At 44.1% G+C, this 26718-nt stretch overlaps 1 protein-coding gene across 1 annotated transcript in view; it reads left to right on the top strand.

The window, feature by feature from the left end:
• Positions 1-23795, top strand: part of Gpr45 (G protein-coupled receptor 45) — a 52509-nt gene extending 28714 nt beyond the window's left edge. Inside the window, exon 2 of the mRNA XM_008840308.2 lies at positions 20477-23795. Within this exon, the coding sequence (XP_008838530.1) occupies positions 20729-21847 (1119 nt within the window). The 5' untranslated portion in view covers positions 20477-20728 and the 3' untranslated portion in view covers positions 21848-23795. The remainder of the gene's footprint in view (positions 1-20476) is intronic.
• The last annotated feature ends 2923 nt before the right edge of the window (positions 23796-26718 follow it).

The following is a 26718-nucleotide window of genomic DNA, read 5'->3' on the forward strand; positions in this document are numbered from 1 at the left end:
CTACACCAGATCTGCCAACCCAGAGGCTTCAGTAGACTCCTGAGTAACTGCGCTGTAACATGCCAGAATTTTGGAGAGGAGAAGGCCTGTCATGCCCCAGAGATCTCTTAGCCAGGAATAAAGGTTTTGGCAATATTAGAGTGACATACTCAAAGACCCTCTCTAAACTGCCCCTTGATTGTGGACAGGCAAGTTATATAATCTCTAACTAGAAATAACCCCTTACTCTGGATATGTGGGAAAAGTTAAATCAGAGAAAAACTGTAAGCATCTGACCTGGTTGTGACCATTAAGAAGATCAGTACCATCATCACCAGCTTCATTAAGACATACCATCTTGAGCCCCTCTCTCCTCCTACTAGCCCTCTGCTACCAGAACACAGTCACGCATCACTACAATGAGGACACATTCTGAGAAATGTATTGTTAGGAGATCTTGGCATTGTATTGATATTCAAGTGTGCTTACACAAACCTGGGTGTCACCACCCACTGCCCAGCTGGCTAGGTGCAGTCCACTGTTCCAAAATACAGGCCAGAATACTGCAGGCAATATGTATGGTTTTAAACCATACATCATGGTTTAAATGTGTGTGTATGGTTTCTATGTGTATGTGTGGTGCATACACATAGAAAAGATGGAATTAGAATAAAGCATAGAAGATAAAAATGGAGCCTGTACAAAGTGCCCAAGGGACTAGAGCTCATGGGGCTGCGGACTGCTCTAGATGAGTTAGCATGGAAGTGATGTGTGAAGGTGAAGGCTGGGGACTGTAAAGAAGTATCAATAAGCTAATTTATCATTGACAAAAGAAAAGTTCTATATAAATCTAGTGTAACACAAGCCCATGGTCTTTATGTATTTATAAAGATCACAGCAATGCATTACTGTTACAAAATATGGGCTTGATTTTTATTCAGGCATGGTGAGGCCTCCACATGCCAAAGTTTCATCTTTGGCCAATGATGTCATCTGAGGGAGGGTGCGCACTAGGTGGCTGCTTGCAAGGATCTGTTAACTCCCATGTGCACCCACTGCTTAGCCCCTCCTTCATTAGAAGAATTTGCTCTCCCTTAGAAAAAAAGTCTTCTAAAGTCTCCTTCCTCCTTGTTTGCTGGACTCCTTCTCAGAACTGGAGTGTCTGGGCCTCAGCAGCCAAGCTATATGTTCACCAGATGGAAGAGACTTGGCAGTAATACAAGCCAGGGGTTCTCTGTTATCAGAGCACGTGAGAATTGTGCCAACCAGCCTTCTACTCGATGACAAATACTCAAGATAATTTCCTGAAAAGAGGAAAGGTTTCTTCTGCTCCCTAGTCTTTGAGATGCCAGTCCACGGGCAATCACTTCTGTGCTTTTAGGGCATGGTTAGGCAGGAATGTGTATGTATATAGAGGAACAAAATGCCTCGCCTCATGGATGACGAACATAAGAGAGGAAGGGAAAGAGACCAGGGCCCCACAGTCCCCTTCCAAGGCATGCACCCCATGACTCAAGACCCCCCCGCAACACACATACTGTTTCCCACATCTAATAAGGTTCCACCATGTCCCAATAGCACTGCCCTTGGGATCATTTTGCACACAGGCCTTTAGGAGACACTTAATACAAGCTGTACAAGAATCATTTGGGTTGGACCTGGAAGTGTAGTCCCTGGTACACACCCTCAAGCCTGACAGGAATCTGCTCTTCTAAAAGACACCCAGTCACTAGACCACCACCCCACCGTTTGCTTCCTGCTTTATTCCTATGAATCCTATGAATCTGCATTAGCAGACCAGAAGTTTCTTTTTAAAAATCACATAAGGTAACAAACATTTCACAACAGTTCTGGGGAAACAGAAGTCACACAGTTAAGATGTATCCTTAAGACTGATTGTTTTGTTTTTATTTTTATTTTTTAAACTGCGGGTCTCGCACATACTGGACAAGTACTCTACCACTGAGTACACTCCTAGCACCGTGATTGATCTATTTCTAAGTATTTATTTGTTCTTCCCTATCTTTTATGAAGTGCTTTCCAGTATTTCTTTCAACTTCTGTATCACTTGCTTTTCTCATCATTGTGACAAAATATCTGACAGAAATGACTTAAAGGAGGAAAGATTTATTTTAGCTCCTGGTTTTGTTTTCAGGGGATTTCAGTCAGTCATGGTAGAGAAGGCCTTGCAGGGTGGCTGAGTTCATAGTCACAAGAGTATGTGGTAGAGCTCACATCTCTGCAAGCCAGGAAGCAGAGAGAAAGAACTCAGGCTAGAACCAGAAGCTCACGTAACCGTCAAGCCTCCCTCACCTTTCCCCCCCAGCAACCTACTTCTTGTAGCTAGGCCACAAATCATAAAGGTTTCATAGACTCCCAAAACAGCTCCAACAACTGGGGATCGAGTGTTCAAACATCTGAGCCATTAGGGGACTTTTGACATTCAAACCATAACAAGTACAGTTACATCAGCCACAGTTAAAACAGCCTTCAAAAGTTTAGAACTGCGTCTACCTTGAGCCAAAACATACCTTGGCTTGAAAGCCCCTATCTTGCTATAGCAAATTTTCTGGGGAAAGTTGTAGGAAGTTAGTGACTGGGGCATGGGATACAAGTGGTTTTGGAGTTCTCATTCACATAAAGAGACCACCAGATGTTCAGCTGTTCCCCCTCTTGACACCCTGTTCCAGAAGAGGCCTCTGGAGGAATCTGAGGGGAGCAAGCACCATGTTCTTATTGTTCTTGACTATTGCATTAAGCCTGAATGGCAGGTGAGTTGGCTAGCATGCTCTCCCCCAGTAGTCACATCCTCAGAGCCTCAAACTGGGACCTCATTTAGAAATAGGGCCTTTGCCAATGTAACCAAGTTAAATGATTAGGGTGGACCCCAAATCTAATGACTGGAGTCCTCATAAGAAACAGAAGGGACTAGCATCATGTGAACAGAGATAGAGATCAGAACCTTCAAAGCATCTAGTTGCCTTGTTTTTGTCCTTTTGGTCTTTTTTGTGATTTTGTCTTTTTCTAAAACCAATCTGAAGACAGAATCCAGGGCCTTGCACTTGCTATGCAAGCACTTTACTACTGAGATAAATCCCCAACCCCCCTCCAAAGCACCTGGATGCCAAGAAATCCCAAGAGTCAGAGAAGTTAGAAGAGGCAAGGCAGGATCTTTCCTCAGAGTCTTCAGACAGTGATCCTGTTGATGCTGTGACTCTAGACATCCAGCCTCTTGGACTGTGAGAGAGTAAGCTTCTGTGTTTTGAGCCACCTAAGCCTTCACTGACTATTTATGGCAGCCCGCAAAATTAACAGGCTCCAGAGGCCAGAAGGGCCCAGGTCAGTCAACCCTTTGCTGCAAGACAAAGGGACTCCCTAGTCCTGGCAGGTTGATAACTGAATCCTTTGGGACCACAGAGGAGAAGAGGCAAAGGAAGAAAAGGGGGAAGAGAGGCCGTTGGGCATCTCTCCTCTAGCTGGAATTGGAAAAGATGGAAGTCTCCACACTAATTCCTTCCTCCCACCAAGCACACACTGAAGTGTTAACCTCCTCCTCAGCCTAACATGCGCATGTTCCACTAAAAGCAATAGCTCTTTAAAAAGGCAGGATGGGGGAACATGGTGGTGCACATGTCTTTAATGCCAGCACTCGGGAAGTAGAGGCAGGCTGATTTCTGTGAGTTCAAGGTCAGTCTTATTTACACAGCAAGTTCCAGGCCAGCCAGGACTACATACCCTATCTCAAAAAAAAAAAAAAAAGTCAGGTGGAGTCAAGTTATCCTTGAAAAAAAAGCAAAAAGAGACCTTTACATCAAATAGTGGTGGATGTGTATAAAACAAATCTACAACAAGCTGGTGGCAACAGCAAACTTATTGAATATGATGAAATCATATTCCAACAGGATCAATCAGGTTGACATAAAGTACATTTCAAATATAAAAAATACACATTTCCATGCTTGACTTTAAATTTTTTTCTTTTTGGTCTTTTTTTGAGACAGGGTCTCCCTGTAGACCCAGCTGGCCTGGAACTCACTATGTAGACCAGACTGACTTCAAACTCACAGAGATCCACCTGCCTCTGCCTCCCAAGTGCTGGGATTAAAAGTGAGCGCTACCACACCTGGCCGACTTTAAATTTTTCAATATGTGATATGGGATATGATTGAATGAAAAGTTCATGCAAGGTAAAAATAATAAGCAAGACAAAAATGTATAGTGCAGCTGATAAAAAAATTAATGCAATTTGAAGTATTTTAATACATATACTATGACTTAAAAAAATTTAGACACATGGGGCTGGAGAGATGGCTCAGTGGTTAAGAGACTGCTCTTGCAGAAGACTCTGTCTCTGTACTGAGACCCTGTCTCAAAAAATAAAAAGAACATAAATAAATAAACCTCAACAAGAAAAAAAGCCCTATTAAAAACTGAACAAAAGATGCTGAAGATCTACAGGTAGCAAACAAGCATGTGAAGAGATGGTTTGATATCATATGCTGTGGAGGAACTGCAAACTCAATCCACACTGAGATACCACTACAAGTTTTCTGGGTGGCCAAACCCAAAATACCACCACCACACTTCGAGTGAGTGTGGGACAGAAACTACCGTCCCTGCTGGTGGGAATGCAAAATGGACCAGCTGCTTTGGAAGACAGTTTGGCCATTTCTTACCAGGCCGAACATACTCTTACCATGGTATCCAGCTGCTATATTTCTTTGTATTTACCTCAAATAGCTGAAAACCTTTGTGCACACAAAACTATGCTCACACACATGAATATTTATAGCAGCTTCTACTCATAGCTGCTCAAATTTGGTAGCAATCAAAATGTCTGTCTTAGTCCGTTTAGGCTGCCATAACAAAATGCTATATAGACTAGGTGGTTTATAACCAACAGAAATTTACTCTTTGCAGTTCTGGAGTCTACAAAGTTCGAGATCAAGATGTCAGCATTTTTAGCATCTTGTCAGGGCTCACAGAACAATATCTTCTCGTTGTGTGTTTACTCAGAAGAGTCCGTCTCCAAAGTCCCTTCTGTAAGAACGTTAATTCCATTCCTTCTTCTGCCTGAACTAGTCACCTCCCGGAGGCCCTGTCTCCCACACCCGTCGTCCTGGGAGTGAGGATTTTGTGTTCGGGGGAACACAAGCTTTCAGGCCATCATATTGCCTTTCTATATAAATAGATGCATGTCTGAGTCAGATTATGATGTCAATGCATGTTCAGGGTTGTGCCACATGAGCCATTCTTGGGAGACTGTGGAAAGGGAATCACTATATTTTATTTTTACTATCAATTTTATGAACTTCCCATTGCTTTAAAAATTTGGGCCTTGGGGCTCAAGAGATGGCTCAGTGGTTAAGAACACTGACTGTTCTTGCAGAAGACCCGGGTTTGAATCCCAGCACCCACATGGCAGCTAACAACTGTCTATAACTCCAGTTCCAGGGGATCTGACAGCCCCTTCTGTCTTCTGTTGTGGGCATTGCACCGCATGGGTACATTTACCTACATGCAGGCAATACATGCATACACATAAAATAAAAATAATAAATAAGATAATTTAAAAAAATAGGACTTAAAAATGATGGGAGCAAAGTAAAACAAGGCACACAGACCTCAGTGCAGGAGAGACGTGTCACAACACCCCCACCATCACCACCACCCACGCCACCATCATCACCACCACCACCACCCACACCACCATCATCACCACCACCACCATCACCCGCACCAACCACCACTATCACTGACACCACTATCCTCACCACCACCCATACCGCCACTACCACCTGCACCACCACCTACACCAACACCATCACACCCACCACCACCCACACCACCATCCTGGGCAACCATGGATATGACAGCCTTGAGAGAACATCTCATTTTGTTAGGAGTCTCCTACGCATTTTCACAATAGATAAATCTTTCTTGCATTATGAGGCAGCCTTTGTTCCAGACAGTAGAGCCTGGACTACCTTTCACTTCTGTGATGATCTTTCATCATCCACTGCTGGCCTCAAGGGTGGAGGAACTAAGAATTCTCTGGGAAAGACCTCCTAGCCTCCAGCTAAAATTCTAATCCAGTGAGTCTTGGTGGGTCTCTGTCATTTTGATGCAGCTCATCTGCAGACCACATTTGGGGAAAAACAGACATGATTATAAAATCCTAAAAGGCAGAGCTCGTTATTCGATCCTTATGCTTACCCTGTGGTGATTGTCAGGAAATATTTGTTAAGTAAATAAATTAATTAATTATTGTCAAAATCTTAGAAACTTAAATCTAAGCTCCTGTGTCTCCCTCCCTCCTTCCTTCCCTCCCTCCCTCCCTTCTTTCTTTTCTTTCTCAAGACAGAAAAAAGAAATGGCACAGTGTGGTTAATTGGTCCTCAAAGGGATTAACATCCATTGACATTTTGGATATATGAGGGTTCTGGCCCTCTGTTACAAAAGAATCACAAAAGGAGGAACTTAAAAGGGATGGTCCAGATGACAAGTCCTAGAGTTCCAGATGCACCGTGCAAGTCTATGTGACGTCTGAGCATTAAGTGGCACAGGGAGTAAGATAAGAGGTTTTCCAAAGCGCCAAGCATTTTGCCTTTAAGGTGGTCTTTACTAAGAAGCAAAAGTACTTGGGAAGAGTGCAGGACACCCTCCCTGAGGAGCCACACACTGGCAGGTAGTTCAGACCCCCACAGGCCTGATTCAGCTTGTGGCCAGCTTGCCATCTGTCCCGATGAAATCCCTACCTGCCTTTGTTGAGTGCCTCATACCTTAGAGGGGGCTTTTCTAAATATTTGAGCTTCACAAAAGCTGTAGGAGGTAGATACTCCAACCCACTACAAAAGAGGCTGAATAGTTAGGAATTTGTCCCAGGCTACAGTTTGAGAAGCAGAGCTGTGATCCTGGTGCTTACCTTGCTCCCAGGTGTCCTTTGCCCCTATATTTCATGAATTCATTGACAGTGGGACCTTGTGTAGCTTCATGTTAGCAAATAAGATGCCCTTGCCTTGTTCCCTGCCTGGTGAAACTCACTAACTCTGGATTGTGAATATTAGCACAAGGCCTGGCATAATTTCAGTGAATTCTCCCCTTCATTAAGATGGCCTTTAAGCTGGTCGTGGTGGTGCACGTCTTTAATCCCAGCACTTGGGAGGCAGAGGCAGGCGGATCTCTGTGAAATTAGAGTTCCAGGCCAGCTGGGGCTACAAGGAGACCCTGTCTCAAAAAGACCCCCAAAAAAGGAGGAGGAGGAGGAGGAGGAAGAGGAAGAGGAGGAGGAGGAAGAGGAAAGAAGAAGAAGGTGGCCTTTGGCAGCTCTTCCATGTATTACAGGTGTAGGTAGGAGAGTATGGGAGGGGTGGAGAGGGGATAGGGGTACCAGGCTCTCCATTAGAATTGTTGAGTTCTTGGGTTGTAACATGAACCCTTTTTATGGGAAAACAGTATTTTTATTTTATGTGTATGAGTGTATTGCCTGCATATATGTAAGTGCATGCATGTTGTGCAATGCCCACAGAGGTCAGAAGAGGGTGTTGGATTCCCCTGGAACTGGAGCTATGAATGGTTGTAAACTGCCATGTGGGTCCTAGGAATTGAACCTGGGTCCTCTGCAAGAGCAGGCAGTGCTCTTAACCACTGGGCCATCTCTCCAACTCTGGAAAACACTATTAAACAGTTCAATTAGTTGACCATAGATAGGCTAAAGGGTCTTTTCTGGGGTGATAAAAATGTCCCCAAAGTAGATCATAGTGAGTTATGTAACATTTTAAATGGACTCAAAGCTTCAGTTTATAAGTTTACAATGAAGAAATGCTATATATAAGCATGGCTTTGTTGAGGCATAGCCTTTGTCTGCTTTCTTCATATTACAAGTGGAAAAACCTATTTCTTTTTATCAGACTTAGGTGGATATTTTAATCTGGTCTCTTTCTTTTCTCTGGAATTATGGAATACAATGGTAGGAAGCCTACAACAGGTGTAGAAGTTTAAATTTAGTTTATGAGCAAACTAAGTAAAAGGAAGAGGTGTACAGTGGGTGTGATTTGGAAGGAGGAAGCTTTTGCGAGGCAGTCCTGGGAACTCCAAGGTGTGCCACTGTAGTTTGTCTCCAGCATAAGCCTTGGCTGTCCTGAGAACCCTTGGGCTGGCTGCTTGGAGTGCCACATAGTATATGCCTGGAGAACTCAACACTGGCAGACCTCTTTTTTAGCATCTTGAAAATGTGCTAATTGTCTCAGATTTTGTTAAAATATCAAGTTATATCCATTTTTAAACTAGTACCATAGGCTTTGTGCCCGGAGCAAAATCTTCATACCTGGTTAATGGACTTTAAAACCTCCTTCTCGGCTATAACACCTCTAAATTAGTTGAGCCAGTGGTGAAAATGCTGGCTTTTAATCATGAAATTCACAAGCAAAGTTCTCAAGGCTCCACTTGGAAACTGATAACCCTCAGGGAGTCGTACACTGTCCTCTTCAAAGAAGGGTGGTAACAGAAAGATGCATAAAATAGATTTCGTGTGACTGTTTGTGGGTTAGTTCGGATTGTCAGAAGATTTAAAGGACTAATTGTTATTTCTTATACCTAGAGCAAGTATGGCCAGTCAGTTGATCGATTGGTCATCAACTGAAACTGTAGGAACAAATTTGTCCACACAATGAAACCCACAGGTACACAGAGAGAGTGTCCTGATTGAAACTTCCCCAAGACAAAGAGAAGAACAGAGTGATCAAAACAAAGGTGCAAAGTCAGATACAGTGGCACATGTCCATAATCACAGCACTCTGGAGGCTAAGGCAGGAGGATCATGAGTTCAAGGTCAGCCTGGACTACATAGCAAAAACCCTGTCTCAATAAGCAAACAAAGATGTGACGTGATTTCCACATCCTCTGATTGCGTCATCTTAAGAAAACCAATTTGTTGTATTGACTAAGTTTCCTCATGTGTAAACAGGAATAGCAAGACAGTGGGACCTCTATATCTTCAGGGTCCTCCTCTCAGATTCAACCAACTGTGGGTTGGGAATATTCTAAATGCAGGGCTGGGAAGGATGTCATTGTTGGAAAACTTGTCTAGTACAAGTAAAGCATGGATGAGGCCCTGGGTTCAATCCCCAGCACTGCTCAGAGGATATCATTAAAAACCTCATCTACACCGACACATTGCACAATTTTCTTATAGCTATTCCCTAAACAATATCATATCATATCTATTCACACAAACTTATATTGCATTGGATATTCTCAGTAGCTGAGAAATTATCTGAAGTATATGGGGGATACATGCAGGCTCTGTGCAAAGATGATGCCATTTGTTGGGGACTTGAGCTCCCACAGAGTTGGGTATCTGTGACAGGCCTTAAACCAGCTCCCATGGATACTGAGGATAACTGTATATCACTGGGCCATTAGAAAGAAATGAGTACATTTTTTGGAGTGTTTTGTTCAAAGTCTTAAACAGATGTGAGACGTCACTACTGATTCTTTGATCAGAGCCAAATTCAGTCATCATTAGATTTTTGTCTAAGTAGAGACTGAATGAACTGTTAAGTTGCTTGTTGGGATCAGTGGCCTTATCCATGGCCCTGGAGCCACAGATGCATTACCTGTGGGCCTGAGGTATTGATACTATTGGCTATGGAGGCAGCCAGACAGCCTCAGTGGTCAGTCACCATGTTTTGCTGGGCAACATCATCTTCTATATGGTTCTTCTATGTGGTAAATCCCATCTCCACCCCTTGTCTCCTATGGATCCAGCATGGAATTATACTTTTTTTTTTTAATATCCAGCAGATCTTACCTTGGAGGGACAATAGGTCTTACCGAGAATTGACTCTTGAATGTTTCCCAAAGGTCCATGAAGTAAAAGGTTTGGCCATAAATTTAACAGCTGCTATCGGGAGGTGGTGGAATTTTTCAAAGTTGAGGTCTAGTAAGAGGAAGTGAAGACCTTGGGGGTGTATCCTTGAAGTGGACATTGGAACCCAATTTCCCTTCTCTTGCTGTTTGCTTCTCGGAGATTCAAACCACCACAGCCAGCTAACCACAGACTGAAACCTCAAGAACTATGAGCCAAAGCAAATCTTTCCTCGTTCTAAGTTATCTCATATGCTTTGACGAAAAGTGGATGGATATGTTTTTTGTCCACATCTGCTTGAGACACTTGTGAAGGCTTCTTCCTTCACAGTGTATGATGCATGCTGAAGTCAACCTGGTGACCCAGAACTTGCCTATGATACCAAGGCTCCAAGGTGCTCTCACATAGTCCCTGAGCCCACTGCCTTGTTCCTGTCTTTCCTGTGAAAGACATCACCTCTGCTGCTTCAAATTGATGACTCCTAATGGCACAAAAATCTGGTTGGACTCCCTTACTGTGTGATTATCTAAATGGCCTCTGCAAGCCCACACTTTAAAGTCATGGGTCTTGGAGTGAGACCACCTGGTTCTGATGCAGGACCACACTGCACTCATCCATCAGTATCCAGTTGACACTGGTTCGAGGACTTCCCTTGATTATCACAATTTTCAGGTGCTCCAGTCTCTAAATTGGCATAGTGATTTCCTAGAACCTGCACACATCCTCCTACACATGGCCCATTATCTCTAGATGACTTACAATGACATAAAATTATGCAGATGGCATCACCATCTATCAGTTAAGGGAATAACCATGTTCAGTACAGATATAATTGTTTCCCCAAATGGCTTCAATCTGCAGTTGGTTGACAATGAAAATGGAACCTCTGGACACAGAGGGGCTCCTGTGCTAAATGTCATCAGTTTCCTTGTCTGTAACAAGAAGTCAGTGTGAGGGTTAAACATGAGGAACTATGTCAGGAGTTCCCTCAGAGTTCCCTCTAAGAACATCCAGCACTCTGGAGGGCTCATTAAAGGCCAATTTCTGCCCTCACCTAGAGTGTTTGCTCTAGTATATAGCCCTGAGAATCTGACAAGTTCCGGGGGATGCTAATGCTGCAAGTCCAGGGTGCTCCAGAACTTCTGACCTACGTAAAGGACTTTACATAGCACAGGAGAAGCACGGGAAATTTTAGCTGCTCCTGAGAAGAACAAGTGATCAAGATTTGCTTCATTAAAAACTTTCCCCATTCTTTTCCAGCTGAAAATTACCCCCCAAGAGCCTTTCCTGAATTGAGAAATAAAAAAAATTAGATTCCTTTCAGCTCACCTTTCTTTGAAGTTGAGACACATGGCCCAACACCTGTTTCTAAACACAGCTACTTGACGTATAACTTTTGGCAGCCCTTGCATATTTTTTTCATTGCCAATAAAGTTATTGAAATTGAAATATACCATCTGTTTGAGTTTGTATCGAAAAGGCAGGTGACGAGGTTACAGGTAATGAGAGAATCAAGCTGTTTCCACAGCAAAGGACTGTTCCTCACCTTTCCATCTGCCAATACCAGCTTCATTTCCTAGATCTGCCATTTGGAAAACAATATGTTCTTCTGGAGTAGGGGTTGAAAAACACAGTATCATAAGCAGCAATTGGTTCCTTGAAGCAATATTAAACAACGTGGAGATGGAGCCCATCAAACTTCCCGTCACTTAGATGAAACAGAGCTAGCAAAGAGAAAGCAAATTCTTTTGGAGGTACATACATACACACACACACACACACACACACATATATATATATATGTATTAATTCTGTGTGGCCTTGAAAATAAGATGTATCTATATATCTTGTGTACCTGACTTTTCTCCAAAATGTAAAACAAAATGAAACAAACAAAAAAACAGTTTAAAAACACATACATTGAGCTGGTGGGATGGCTTAGCAGGTAAAAGCACTTGCCGCCAAGCCTGTGACCTGAGTTTTATCCCAGAACCCACTTGGTAAAGGGAGAGAGTTGACTTTTGCAGATTGTCCTCTGACCTCCACATGGAGCTGTGGCATGCACACAGACACAGACACACACAGACACTCTCACGCACGCACACACACACACACATAAAATAAATGTTTTAAAACAAATACATATACCAAGGGGCTGTGCATGTAAGTACTTTGCTCTCTTTTCTGTGGGTAGAGGTCCTGCCCCTGGGCAGAGCCACCATCAGTCATGATTAAGATGCAGAGGATACATCCTGAAGCTCAGAGCTGGGAGAAGAGACCAACAGAGATTGGTATTCCAGCAACCACAGATTCAAAGCCATCTGGGAACAAGGAAGAGGCATGGCCACTGTGGTTGTTTGGATAAGAAGTGCCCACATATGCACAGATATTTGAACACTTGATCTCCAGTTCGTGGCACTATTTGGGGCAGTCATGGAACCTATAAGACATGTAGCCTTGCTGCGGGAAGTATGTCACTGGGGGCAGGCTTTAGGAATTTATAGTCTCACCCTACTACCCATTCACTCCTTCTGCTTCCATGCTTGCATTTCAAGTTGTCATCCCTCAGCTTCCTGCTCCAGCTTCCTGGCACCATGCCATCCTCACCATCATGGACTCTCCCTCTGGAACCATAAGCCAAAATAGATTTTCTTCCTTAAGTTGCTTTCGGTTATGATATTTTATCAAAACAACAAAAATTACTAATACAACCACTTTTTTTTTTTTTTTTTGCCTTTTTGAGACAGGGTCTCCCTGTAGTCCCAGCTGACCTGAATTCACTATGTAGACCAGGCTGGCCTTGAACTCACAGTGATCCACCTGCCTCTGCCTCCCGAGTGCTGGGATTAAGGGCGTGCGCCACCATGCCCAGCTGATACAACCACTTCTGATTGACACACAAAGGAGATGCCACAGAGGAGCAAGGAAAGTTGCTGAAGAGGACAGAATGCAAGGTTCAAAGATGGGAAGTGATAGATAAAAATTTGGCAGAGAACGAGTGAATGGAGGAAGAGGCACCAGGACACAAACAAAACTCCATCAAAATAGGGTTTATTAGCAAAGGAACACATGCGACAGATTCCCTTCTGGGCAGGGAAAATGTCTGCCCAGGTCTTGAGCTGGGGTCTTTTTGAAAAGGGAGGCTTCTACTTCCTGCAGAAGATGGGAAGATGTATTTTTTTTTTAAGTTGGGTGGGGGGAAGTGGGAGAGCAGGACTGTTAAAACCTGTCCCCTTTAGAGATCAAAGGGGCCTGCTCTGTTGGCCAAACAGTGGAGAAAAGTCTGCTTCTCTTGACTTCAAAGACCAAGGTGCTTATCAGCTCAGTTCCCTTTTACAGGCTTGAGAAATCCAAAATCCGTGGGACCCTGCTGGGGAGGGGGGAGGCTACTGCTGTTTGAAACCCTAATAGGAAGTTTTTTTTGCTGTGTAGGAACATTCATTTCCTTGAACTTGCATAGTGAAACTGTGATTTTCTGGACTGGACAACTTGTTCTGGGCCACCACCCCTCCCCCGACAGCTGGCTTCTCTTTACATGTGGAAACCACCACTCATCATTCCATACCACCTGGCTCAGACCCACACAGTCTCAGCTCCATCTTGTCCCCTGTCACATGCTGTCTTCTCTTCCCTTCACTCTCAATCCATTCCCAGTCTGAGAAGTCTTGTTGCTAGAATAACTAAGGGTCAGATCATGGGCCCTCATATTCCTATAAGCCTGGTTTGGCCACTGGTCCTTAATAAACCAATTAAACAAACAATAGTAAAAAGAAGGAAAAAGGAGATTTATTCAATGTGGCTACATTGAGAACACAGTACTAGTATGAGGGTAGACCTTGAGTAGAGGCCAGAATTATGCATAGCTAAACAGTTTCAGTCAAGATGTGATCCTGCCCATCACTGACCCATCATCGTCTAGGCTCTGGTATCATCCTGCAAGGTGGCCTGACAAGTTGTTAGAACTGTATTGTCTGTTTCTAGAAAACAAGCTCCGCCCGGGACTGGCACGAGGCTTCAGTGCCTTCCTTCTCTGAGCATGGGATTCCCAAGGTAAATTCCAGTTCCCTGGAGTGTCATGTTTCACAGTCTGATAGCCAAAGGGAAGGATACAAGTGTCTCTTTGGAATACCCTCAGTCATCCCCAACCTTGGGGATGAGAAAGATTAAAGACACCTTTTAACTTTTCTTTCTCCGCAACTTAAAGTCAAATGCACTCTCCACTGCAGATTAGTCAGGCAAAGAAAGGAAACTGAAGAAGAAGAAAGAAGGAAAGGGAAGGGAAGGCTTGTGTGGTTTGGGGCAGGGAACTGTCTTTCTTTCCTCTATGCTTGTCAGCATCATAGGCACACAAGTGTCCCATCTCATACCGGTGCCTCTCCTAGAGTCCAGGGCCACACAGCAGGCTTTCGGCCTCAGTCTTGCTTTTTGCTAACCAGGGCTGTACCTGAGCTTCCCTGGACTGTTTCCTGCTGCCTCACCTCTGTCAGAGATAAGGATGGTGGTGGGGTGGGTGCGTTAGAAAGGAAGGGCTCCCTGTGCAGAGGGAGGTGACTGCAGGAGTCATTTTAGAAAACGTGGCAGGAAGTTCAGTTAGACTGAACAGCAATGACACCAAGCATTCGCCCACCCACGTTCTCGTTTATTCCTTACTCATGCATGAAGACCCCAGAAGCAGCAAAGGTTTTCTAGATTCTCTGGGATCTCAGTCCAAAGTACAGATAAGGATTTTAGAGTAAATTTTACATCATCATTTTATGATTAGCACCTGGGTCCTATGTGTCTTTTCATGTTGGGACATGTTATCTCAGGAAATTCCTTCCTGAGTTCATTTGCCCATCGTAGTTTTTAAAGTAGATGACCTGGGCATGAGTCAGGACATCTGCCACCTTTAGATCTACAACTAAGGCCAATTGAGCTAGGACCCAGTCAATGGTCATTTCAGTTTACAAAATCAGGTATTAGCAGCAGAAGTTTAGATTTCTGACACATTTGATTTACAATTTTGTTGAATTAATTGAACCAGGTACCTCATGAAACCATTTGGTGATCCTTCCATTCTTTTAGTTTTACTTCTTTATCAACAGTCAGACATAGTATATGGAGAGCATCACAGAGCTTCAAGACTTTACAGACTAATAAAACATCTCAGAGTTGTCAGAATACCACATAGCAATAAAACACCTCAGAGCATCCCAGTGTTACATTTCAAGGTACCCGCCCAGTAAATAAAACAAAGGGAACTTTAAAGCCTAAGCTTACCAGGACATTATATAAGAATACAGTTAGTTTTAAGACTATAACTTTTTCCTTATCACCACCAAAGAGGGCACAGGGTTAGTGTGCACATGGTCATCATTTCCAAGTAGTTATACCTCAGTTTCAAATAATTGTCCCTCTTCTGACCCCTACACAAACTCCCAGTTCCAGGGTGGAATAATTTGGAAAAGAACTCTAACAAACTCTGTGTCATTTCAGATTCCACCCTGCTTCTTCCAGGGCTTTAGTCTCTATGGTGGTCCCCTTCTCTAAGTGAAACCCACCAAAAGTGCTGCATGGTACACTGAAGAACAGCAACATCGTGTTCTTGTTTGCCTGTTACCTTTTACTTTGCTCTTTAAATCTCTTTGTAATGATAAAAGCACTGATGGATCAGATATTAGCAACAAAACTATGACCAAAATACTAAATTAAAATATCTAAGACAGGTTGCTGCCCAGCAAGCAAAATAATTTTCTTCAGATTCAACCTAAGACACACACATTAAAAATGAAAACAATCTTTTAGTATTTCTTTCTTTAGTTAAGCATGAAATTTCTGTCTGTCATTATCACTGTGGGGACAATCCAACCCTGCAGAAAAGCTAGAGGGGCAGATAAAGGACTCATTCACATTCAGGGTTAGTAGACAAAGGTGATGCACAAGTGACTATTTTCACTCCATGATCTTATTCTATGTTCCAAAGAGTTTCATCCATGAGGGCTTCTCTAAGCATGTCAAGGTTCCTGCCCTCAGTGAGCTCAGGAGGCAAAAACCAATGAACTTGAAACAATGAAGGATGACAGAGTTAGTGTCAATGCCCTTCTTTGTACCAGACATAGCCCATGATATTTTGCAACTTTGGGGGAAGACATGTAATTATCTCTTTTTCCCCAGATTAGAAATCTGAGGCATGGAGGCATAGTATCATACTTTTGGTATGTGTGAGAAATATTCCTGTTTTAAATTAATACACCAGATTTCTGATTTTGTAGCCCAGTCTGATGAGTTTGGAACCCCCTTGTGCAGCTATTCTCTCCTTTAGAAAGGATGGACGTTTATAAGACTCAAGAGGTAAATGAAGCTTACAGGTCTCAGGAAGTAAACCAAACTTACAGGTCCCAGGGAGCTGCTGGAACTTACAAGATTCCCAAGGCTCGTCCAGTAACAATTATTGTTAAATGATAAAAATTACTAATAAATGGTAACAATTGTTGGGGAGAAGAGACCAGGTTATGCAGAGAGCTCCAGAGATGCAAGTTTCTGGAAGAATTTAAAGCCTGAGCAACAGTTAACAGAGGATATAAGTGATAAAAAACAGTGTAGGTGAAAAAATTAATCTTGTCCAAGGAGTGAGGAATTATTTTCCCAGAGCATGTGGTTTATGTTTTTCCCCTATAAAAAGATATACTTGGAATGGACGGTGTTCACGAAGCCCAGGGCCCTTTCAGCAACCAGATGTGGCCACTGGAAATGTAGGGGTCACAGAACTAGCCTAGCATCCATCAGAACTAGAGGTGTGGCTCAGTAGCAGGCACCACAGGCTAAAATGCAGCCCTGCTCCCCACTGGGTCCAAGTCCAGCAGAATAGTACAAGCCAGCCCAGCCAAAGCTAGCAAGGCTGGAGATTCACAGCAGCCCCACAGCAGACCAACCATAAACATTTTTAATCTCACAGAGTAGAGCATAAGGACCAAAAAGAGAGGCAATTTTTTTCAAGAAAGGAAGGAGGCCCAATAAATGAGATCTAGCCTTCAACCATTCTCTATGCCTCACCACAGAAACATCCAAGCTAGGAAAGAAGAAAATCTTCCAGAGTTGAGATGAATGAATTTGGTTTTGGACTTAAATGACCCAGTAAATGAATACTCTGCACAATAAAAGAGAATCAGCGGTATACCATGTACCAATATTTTCAGGAAAAAAAAACTTTAAAAAATTACATTGCCATCTATGAAGAAAATGAAATCAACTTTATTATTTTTTTCTTTATATAATTTTTTTTGGTCTTTTTGAGACAGGGTCTCCCTGTAGCCCCAGCTGGCCTGGAACTCAGTATGTAGACCAGGCTGGCCTGAACTCACAGAGATTTGCCCGCGTCTGCCTCCTGAATGCTGAAATTAAAGTCATGGGCCACAATGCCCAGCCAAAAATGTAATCTACTTTAAACCTAGTATTAGCAATGGCATGCTACAGGGACCAAGACTTCCATTTCTCAGGGAACATTCTTTCTGTCTTAGTCTGTAGGAAGTCAGAACATTTCTTTTGAGGGATGCAAAGGCTGAGAATACATTCTTAGTTTAAAACCTTTCCCCTGAGCCTTTGTCTTAGCAAGTAATTTAAAGGTGTTGTCCAAAAAGAAGATGATGGTGGGTTTAGGAACAAGCAAATCATGAGATTATTAGCAGATAGTAATATATGTGAGCCATGCTGCTGACCCAGTTGACAGAGCCCAGGAGCAGAGGCAAAGTTTCAGGATCTACCCCTAAAAAGCAAGCAAGGATGAAACACTAGACAGAAATCACAAAATGTCATGGAAGAAAAGAGGTAACAAGAAACTCAAGAAAAACACAAAAAGTTGCACAAGACAGTAAGGGATCATAGATGAAATAAACTGTAATATGTCATGATTTCAGCTTCAAAGCTTTGGGTAAATTGTAAAAAAAAAAAAAAAAAAAAGACTCAACTTGATCTCAATGCTAGGAATGTGTCTGGCCCCTCCAGGATCATAATGATGAACCAGTCAGGAAGGTATAATTCTAGTGGATAAACTATCCAACTCTGAAAATATTATATTGCCATAAAAATGTAAATTGCTTTATTGGGAGTTAAATTCTTAAAGCCTACTTATAAAAAAATCACAGAAGATCTGCTTGCGGGTGACAAAATGTTCATACACATAAAATAAAAATAAATAAAATCTTAAAAAAATAATAATTCATCAATCATTAGGAGGAGGTTAGTGAGGTAAAAGAGCACATAAACCTTCCTCTTTCCTATGGTGATGTCAACAGTGTTTAAAGTGAGTAAATCAAGAATGGGGATGTAAGTTTATCATCCAGCATTATGGAATACCATCAGCAATGCTTAAGCCTGAAAATGCTGGGAGAAGCTGTCTCTTATGGTAAAGATAGAATTAAGAGATTAGATAAAATAAAAAGCTAAAGCATCCATTCATCACAAGGAAAGGAATAATACCACAAAGGTAATATGGAAATTTGATTGAATGCACACACACACACACACACACACACACACACACACACACACACACACACACATCTTTGCCCCTACCATCTGCTTACACTTAGTTTCTGTTTCCTTGGTATTTTGTTTGTATGACCCTTGTAATGGTGCTACAAACAGATGCATAAAGAGTAGTAATACTTTCTTGTCAAAAGTGAGGCTACAGGGAGGAGCCTTCAGGGAGGCTGGGGACAGACAGAGAACCTGACAAGAGGGCCAGGCTGGACAGGACAGCTGCCCCAGCATCTGAGGCAATACAGTAGGATCAAATCATCAGCCATAACCAAGCAGAAGGGAGCCAGGGCAAGGCACCCTCATTTCTCATCCCTCTTCAGGGGCTGAGGTCCAGCCTCCCCAGCAAGGCCTGGATGAAGGGGGCAGGAAATTTGGAGAGGAAAAGAACCACTAGCATGTCCTCATGGCCTTCTCCACACACTCCTCTGTCATCTTCTTCTTGACAGTTCCTATTTCAGCAGAGAAAGTGGAGTCCTCTTCATCATTGTCAGCCTCTGGAGGTACCTTCCTAGTTTGCCTTCCTGGTGCAGTCAGCTACAATGGACATAGCTGGACTTCAAAACATCCTCATTTCACCTGCTCACGGGTCTATGCAAAAATGTGTGCATGTGTTTATATCATTCCATTATACAATAGCCATTGTAACACTGTGACAGGCTTGCTTCAGGATATAAGTGATAACAGAGACCTTTCCATCCAGACGTGGTGACATCACTATGGGACAGACACACTACTCTGTACCAGAGTTTGATTCATGTGTTCCAGATGAGGGAGTCCCACAATTGAGGATTAGTCAGTAAAGGTGTCCAGGGAATGGATAGATGGGGGAGGCTCCATTTCACCCAGTGCAGACAATCCAGCTGCAGACCTCTGCTCCTGAACACCATACTTACTACATCTTGAAGGAAAAGAAAATTAGTATATTCTTTTTTAAAAGGTTTATCTTTGGGGAGAATTCTTTTTTCCCTCTCAGTTTCCAAAAGAGAATATGTTATAGCAGCCTTACAGTCATCCAAAACGTTATTTCCAGGGGAAACTAGGTGAAGGGTGAACAGGAGATCACCATGTTCTTAGAACTCCACATGAATTTATACTTATCTTAAAATAAAGTTAAGTATACTTAACATTTTTAATGAAAACATATTTTTTAATTTTTCTCAGAAGGTAGATCTTACATGAAACGATATTACCTCAAGCATAGAATTAACAGTAAAGAGAGGAGAGTGCCAACTTTGGGGACACTGGATGTGTTCCTGGCTTGGATGGTGGTGATGGTTTCCCGGGGCACACTTGCCCCCAACGGTATACAAATGCCAACAGGTACAGCTGCTCACATGTCATTTATAGCTCAAGAAAGTGCTTTTTTTAGGCTAAAGAAATATTAACGCAGCAGTATCGAACACTGCTTATTCATCCGCATGCCAGGCGCTGTCCTAGGTGCAGGGGACACAGAAACCAAAGCCGGCGAGGGACCTGCCCTCTTGGAGCTGGCATTCCAAAGCAGTTGGTTTGTCCAAGGCTTCAATTAGTGGATTTTCTTAAAACTCAAGCCACTACATAAATGAGCATTACATAAATGATAATTCCAAAGTATCTTTAAGGAAAAGCTTCCAAGTCCCCCAAAGGAGAGCTGGTTAGGTTTCCTGGGCTGCTTAACCAGATTCAACATTTATAAATACCAAACTTGTCCTAAATCACAAATAAACAAGTTATTCTTTCTACGCTAGTGCCCCTGGGAGTTTAGCAAGGACTGGATCCCAGGCCCCTTGGAGACCAACATCTGTGGATGCCCAAGTCCCTTCTAGAAGATTTGCATTTAGCATTTGCACAGCCCCCTGTATAATTTACTCATCTCTAGATTGTAACCCACTATGATAAAATGCTATGAAAATTGTATTTTTTAGTGAACCACAAGAAGAAAAAAACTCTGTACATGTTCAATTCACACTTAGCTGGTTTTTCTGACTATTTCCTCTGTTGGTTGGTTTAATGCATGGAGGTGAAACACTCACACAAGTGTGCCCACTGGTACCTGTCAAATTTAAACCAGATACTGTTCCACACTGGCTTTCAGACTCTGACTTCCTTCTCTCTTGCTTCTGCTTGCTCTAGGCTGCAGACAGTGTCCAAGTAGGAAGCTGTGCACACAGGCTGCCGCCAGAGACAAGACAAGGATGTGACTGATGACTCACAAATCTCAGCTAGCATTTCCAAAGAAAGACTTCCCCCAACTTTTCCAGGGCCCTAAAGATCCTCAGGTGTGGAGGGAAAAGATGCAGCTAGCAGACAGAAAATGAAAGCCACCCAGACGCTGAAGGGTGCCCTTGCAGCCATTTCCACCTGGGTTCCAAATTTTTCTCCACAATGGCTTGTAACAGCACATCCATTGAGACTTTTGAATACCTGCTGCTGAACGTGAGCAACGTGTCCGCCGCCGGGGCCACCCCGCTGTCTGCCCCACTCAGGATATCACTGGCAATAACTATGCTGCTTATGATTGTGGTGGGATTTCTCGGCAACACAGTGGTGTGCATCATCGTGTATCAGAGGCCAGCCATGCGCTCGGCCATCAACCTGCTGCTGGCCACCCTGGCCTTCTCTGACATCATGCTGTCCTTATGCTGCATGCCTTTCACCGCCATCACCCTTATCACTGTCCACTGGCACTTCGGGGACCACTTCTGCCGCCTCTCGGCCACACTCTATTGGTTTTTTGTCCTAGAGGGCGTGGCCATCCTGCTCATCATTAGTGTGGACCGCTTTCTCATCATCGTCCAGCGCCAGGACAAGCTGAACCCACGCAGGGCCAAGGTGATTATCGCGGTTTCCTGGGTGCTGTCTTTCTGTATCTCAGCGCCCTCGCTCACCAGCTGGACGTTCGTGGAGGTGCCTGCACGGGCGCCACAGTGCGTGCTGGGCTACACGGAGTTCCCGGCCGAGCGTGCTTACGTGGTGACGCTGGTGGTGGCAGTGTTTTTCGTGCCCTTCGGTGTCATGCTGTGCTCCTACCTGTGCATCCTCAACACGGTGCGGAAAAACTCTGTCCGTGTGCACAACCAGTCCGACAGTCTGGACCTGAGACACCTGACCCGGGCCGGCCTGAGGCGGCTCCAGCGGCAACAGCAGGTCAGCCTGGACCTGAGCTTCAAAACCAAGGCCTTCACCACCATCCTCATCCTCTTCGTGGGTTTCTCGCTTTGCTGGCTGCCGCACTCTGTCTACAGCCTCCTGTCTGTGTTCAGCCGGCGGTTCTACTGCAGTTCCTCCTTCTACACCACCAGCACATGCGTCCTGTGGCTCAGTTACCTCAAGTCAGTCTTCAATCCCATCGTCTACTGCTGGAGGATCAAGAAATTCCGTGAGGCCTGCATAGAGTTGCTGCCCCAAACCTTCCAAATCCTTCCCAAAGTGCCTGAGCGGATCCAGAGGAGAATCCAGCCAAGCACCGTCTATGTGTGCAACGAAAACCAATCAACTGTCTAGGAAGCAGGGAAGAGGCCACCAACTGACCACCCGGAAGGGGTCCCTGCAGACTGTTTCCCCGACGTTAGCTGTTGTTTGCATTTTGTGGTGACTACAAAAGCACAAAGGTACTCATCTGTTACCAAGACAGCTGTGGCACTCAAACATCTCATTTCCACAGGATGAATTCTTTCTGTTTCTCATCCCAAAAGAACCATGTGTAGTTATAGTGGGCACCCGGGCATAGAGAGGTTGGTTGGAAAGTGAGAAAGGATGAGGGGAAGAGGAGAGTGAAGCTGGCTGAGGTTGGGGTAGGTCGAGGGTCTGTCAGAAGAGCCCATCTCTTCCATCCCACTCCTACCCCACATACTCAGAAGAAGCCCCCAGTGCCAGACTCTGGTGTCCAAGTTCACTTTGAAGCCAGCATTCCTCAGAGCTGTATCTGTGGGGCCTAGGAATATCACAAAGGTCTTTGCATTGGTCAGATGCGAGTTTCTGACCATGCCAAATTATCCTTTCTAGAAAGAAGTAGAAATCACCCTGGGATGCCCTTGAGGTCCCCAATGTGGCAGGTGGAGGGCCTCAATGACCCTCAGAGGGTATTCTGGGACAGCTCAACTAATATGAGAAGTCCACTTGGGCACTCATGCCTGTGCCCACTCCTCACACATTTATCTGACTGTCCTGATGGTTCCTGTCCCTCTGTCCCTGTCCCCTCTGAGTTCTTCGTTTTCATACTTTCCAGTGTGCTAAGAAAATACCTGCTGTGACTCGCCTTTGAGCAGGTATTTGTAGGGACTCGTTCTCAGAACCAGAAGCAGCTAGTGGCTGGGCTTTGTTTACACACTTTCTCTGGACACCCCAGAGCTTTGAGAGGCACCAAATCCACATCAGCACTAGAATTGCTACAGGGACAGAACAGATTCCCCACCCCAGCTGGGCATCCCCACTTATCTCTGTCCCTCCTTCACTCATGTCCACTGCTACTATGGGATCTTCTTGCCCAGGACCAGATACTGGAAGTGAAGCTACCTAGAGGGGCCTTTTGCTTGCACCCCTAAACTTGGCCACCATGTCCATGGCTGCCCATTATGACCAGGAGCTTCTGATGCAGGGAGGTGATTTCTGCAAGTACAGGGCACAGCACTGGGTCCACTGAGCTCTCTTTACAAAGTCAGATCTGACAAGAGGGAGAAATTTAGAAGATCTGATTCCAGGTCTAACTCTTTCAGGGACTAGTAAACTCTTTTGTTCATTAATTGGCCTCCATTTCCTCATTTTCCAATGGAGGAAGTCAATCTATGTGACTGCAATCTCCTTGATTCTATACTGAGTGTTTTCTTCCTGGAATCACCAGATCCCCTGCATTCATTTTTTCATTCATGCAATGAGCATTTATTAAATGCCCATTGGATGTAAGGCACCATGCAGGCAATAGTGATGAATGAGGCTGAACTGTGCCCCAAAACCAGTTGTCTGATTTATCTCAGGATAGTGGGAACTTAGTCCAAGAACACAGAAGCTCCGCTTTGCCTCATTTCTTACTTCTTTCCAAGTGGCAGTCAAGGCCAGCTCCACACTCTCCCACTCTCTTCCTGTGGTTGTGGTGATGGAAGCAGAGAAGGAAGGGGGTTAAAGAGCAGAACATAATTTATATTAACCTCAGCCCAGGGGATAGTCTGTCAGAAAAAATGATTGGCACTTGTTTCCACCAACCAAGAGGAAGAGAGAGAGGATGGGATGGGTGGGGCGTGTGGTTTATTACGACTGGTCCCACCAATTCTCTGGCCCTCCACATGCCCTAGCAAGGCTAGGGTCAGCCTGAGCTCCCATGAGCCAGGGTTGCAGGGCCCGGTGGTGCCCAAGAGCACCACCAGACCACTGCAGGGAACAAGCCTAAAGCACCTCCTCTCCAGTGACATTTCAAAGAATTTTCTTCAGGAGCCTAGAGCAAAGAGAAATCACAAAACCCAATGAAAGTACCAAATTTTACATCAATTCATGTTATATGATATATGTTGGATAGTAATATATATGTTTCAAAGTAATAATTTTGTATATATTTTAAATAAAGTATTATGGCTCTTTCAGTGTATATAATCATGTTTTTGTCAATTTTTTTGCCCCTGGATCATGAAGTCTAGAATCCAGTGTCTAATACCTCCTTATCAGTCGGGTAAGGCTACTGTAATAACACCTTTGACTGGGTACTTACAAATTATGGAAATATAGATTTTACAGTTCGAGCAGATCTGGTGTTCCAGAAAAGCTGTTCTTTGGTGCATAGATGGTGTCGTGTTGCTGTGTCCTCACATGACAGAAGAAGAAGGGAAGCTCTCTCAAGCTCTGTGTGTGTGTGTGTGTGTGTGTGTGTATCTGTGTGTTACGCATGTGTGCCTGATTGTGTGTGCACTTGTGTGTGTAGGTGCATATGCACGTGTGTGAGTGTATGTGTGGAGGCTACAAGTTGACCTTAAGTGTCTTGATTGCTCTCCACCCTTTTTTTCAAATAAAGGTGCTAGTCCTGTTCATGAGGATGGAGCCCTCAATGGTTTAATCATGGCCCAAGGACCCCTCCCTTAACACTATCAGATTGGTATGAGGATGCAATGGTAGAATGTTGGGGAAACACTAGCTAACATTCTAACTCCAGCAACTCCAGCTGAAAAGTCTGAAGAAGGATGTGACAGTAAGATGACAACTGGAGATGCTGGAGCCACAGGGGTCACAGCCGAGGCGCCCAGAGGCGGTTGTTTGTCTTTTATCAGGGTGCTGCGGAGTCATCGAGCAGCTAGTCTTCACTCTGACCCCGGTTGGTCACTCCCAGACTTACTGACACCAAAAAAAAAAAAAAACAAAACACCAACACAAACACAAACACCAAAACAAACACACACACAAAAAACCTCCCCGTTTCCTGAGGTGTGGTCTCCTTCACCAAGGCTTGGAAGGTCTTGCTGTTTGAATGGCTCATCTGTTTCTCGTCTTCACTTTGACCCAGGGTTCAGCCAGATCTTGGGATCTGTGTGGAATCAGAGCAGCTACATGTCTGGATCGTTTCTGTGGAGGCCTGGGAAAGAGAAAGAAACCTCAGAACCACAGGATGCCTTGCAGATGCCAGGGCCGCCACATGGAACAGCCTTAGACATGAGAACCAAAGTCACATCCTCAAGGGGTCCTGGAACCAGTCCCCTGCAGATGCCAAAATCTAGAGATGCTCTGTCTTTTCTATAAATGGTGTTGTATTCACAAAACCTACACATAATCCTCCTGTATACCTCAAACCATCGATAGATAACTTTCAACCCAAACGATGCACATGCTGTACAAGTACTCAGTATACTGTATTTTTGAGGGAATAATGACAAGGCAAAAGTCTGTACATGTTCAGTACAAAGGAACTTTGTTCAAATATTTTCCATTCATGGTTGGGTGAATCCATGGATGCAGAACCCAAGGGTGTTATTCCAATTGCAACTAATCCCTAAAATCTATCACCTTTCTTTCAATTTTTTTAAACATTCATTTGTTTATATGTGTGTGTGTGAGAGAGAGAGAGAGACAGAGACAGAGACAGAGACAGACAGAAAAACATGCCATAGCATGCTTGTGGAGGTCAGAGGACAGCTTGAGGGGTTGGTTCTCCTCTTTCACCATGGTCTGGGGAATTTAATTCAGGTTGTCAGGCTTGGTGGCAAGTACCTTTGCCAACTGAGCCATCTCATCAGTCCTCACCTCTTCATCTTGAATCTGGGTCTCCACCATTGGGGTAAAATAAAAGCAAAATTTCCAAAGGATGTTGTGAGACGAGCAATGAAAATCTAGATCAATTTCTGCTATGCCATTTGAACACTCTGTGTGATTTCCCCCTATACAACTCATAGAACAATCTGTTTGGGACTGAGCCCAGAGGATTTTCAGTGTGTTTTGGTTCTCCTTGCTCAGCCTGACTTAGCATTCAGGCTGGAGTCCCAGAGAAACTGGAGTGTGTATAAGGGAGACATGCTCCAGAGATAATCTGAACCCCAGGGCTACCTCACTCCCTTTGTGAGTCTGGGTGAGTCATAGAGCACTTTTTAACCTCACTTTCCTCATCTTTGAAGTGAGAATCCTCCCAGGCCAGAGAACCAGAGTGAAGGACAAGCAAAGGGTGAGGTGTAGTTGACAGAAGAGTACTTGTCCAGCATGCACAATGCCCCGTCTTCCATCCCCAGCACCACCTATATAAACAAGCAGAAATCACTTATTTAAGGGATTGAATTTTAGGAAGGCCTGCTCCATGATGGGCCCTGGGATTGGGAGGCAGTAATGGCTTCAGATGGAGTGTGGACTTGCTTCCTATCAGTTTTGTCCTTTTTACGGGCAAGAGAGGAAAAACTTGTGTCAGAAACAGGCTGTTGAGTTCTTCTAAACTAAAATAAATCCCAAACAATTCTCCAATTAGATTAGCACCTGGTTCAGTCAAGTTTTGTTGACCTGGACGTGGCATCAGGTTCCACAGACTTAGGGCTCGGTTCCTAAGACTAGCCCCTACGCACACTTCAGATGCCGGTGTGAATATCGAGCTGTCACCTAAACTTCAGGTTAATGGGCTATAAACTGGAGTTCTGATGATGCCCTCCTGGGCAGGATGAGGAACGGGAGGGACGGGGGAGGGGGAGGGAGAGAGGGAGAGGGAAAGGTTCAGCTAACCGAACCCAGGGAACCATTTTACTTACATTTACCCTTTCATTACAGAGGAAATTACAGAAAATACAGATGGACAGGCAGAGGGGGAGGGGAGGGAGAGAGGGAGAGGGAAAGGTTCAGCTAACTGAACCCAGGGAACCATTTTACTTATATTTACCCTTTCATTACAGAGGAAATTACAGAAAATACAGATGGACAGGCAG

Source organism: Nannospalax galili, unplaced genomic scaffold (genome assembly GCF_000622305.1).
Source record: "Nannospalax galili isolate Female #2095 unplaced genomic scaffold, S.galili_v1.0 scaffold299, whole genome shotgun sequence".
NCBI classification, from domain to species: domain Eukaryota; kingdom Metazoa; phylum Chordata; class Mammalia; order Rodentia; family Spalacidae; genus Nannospalax; species Nannospalax galili.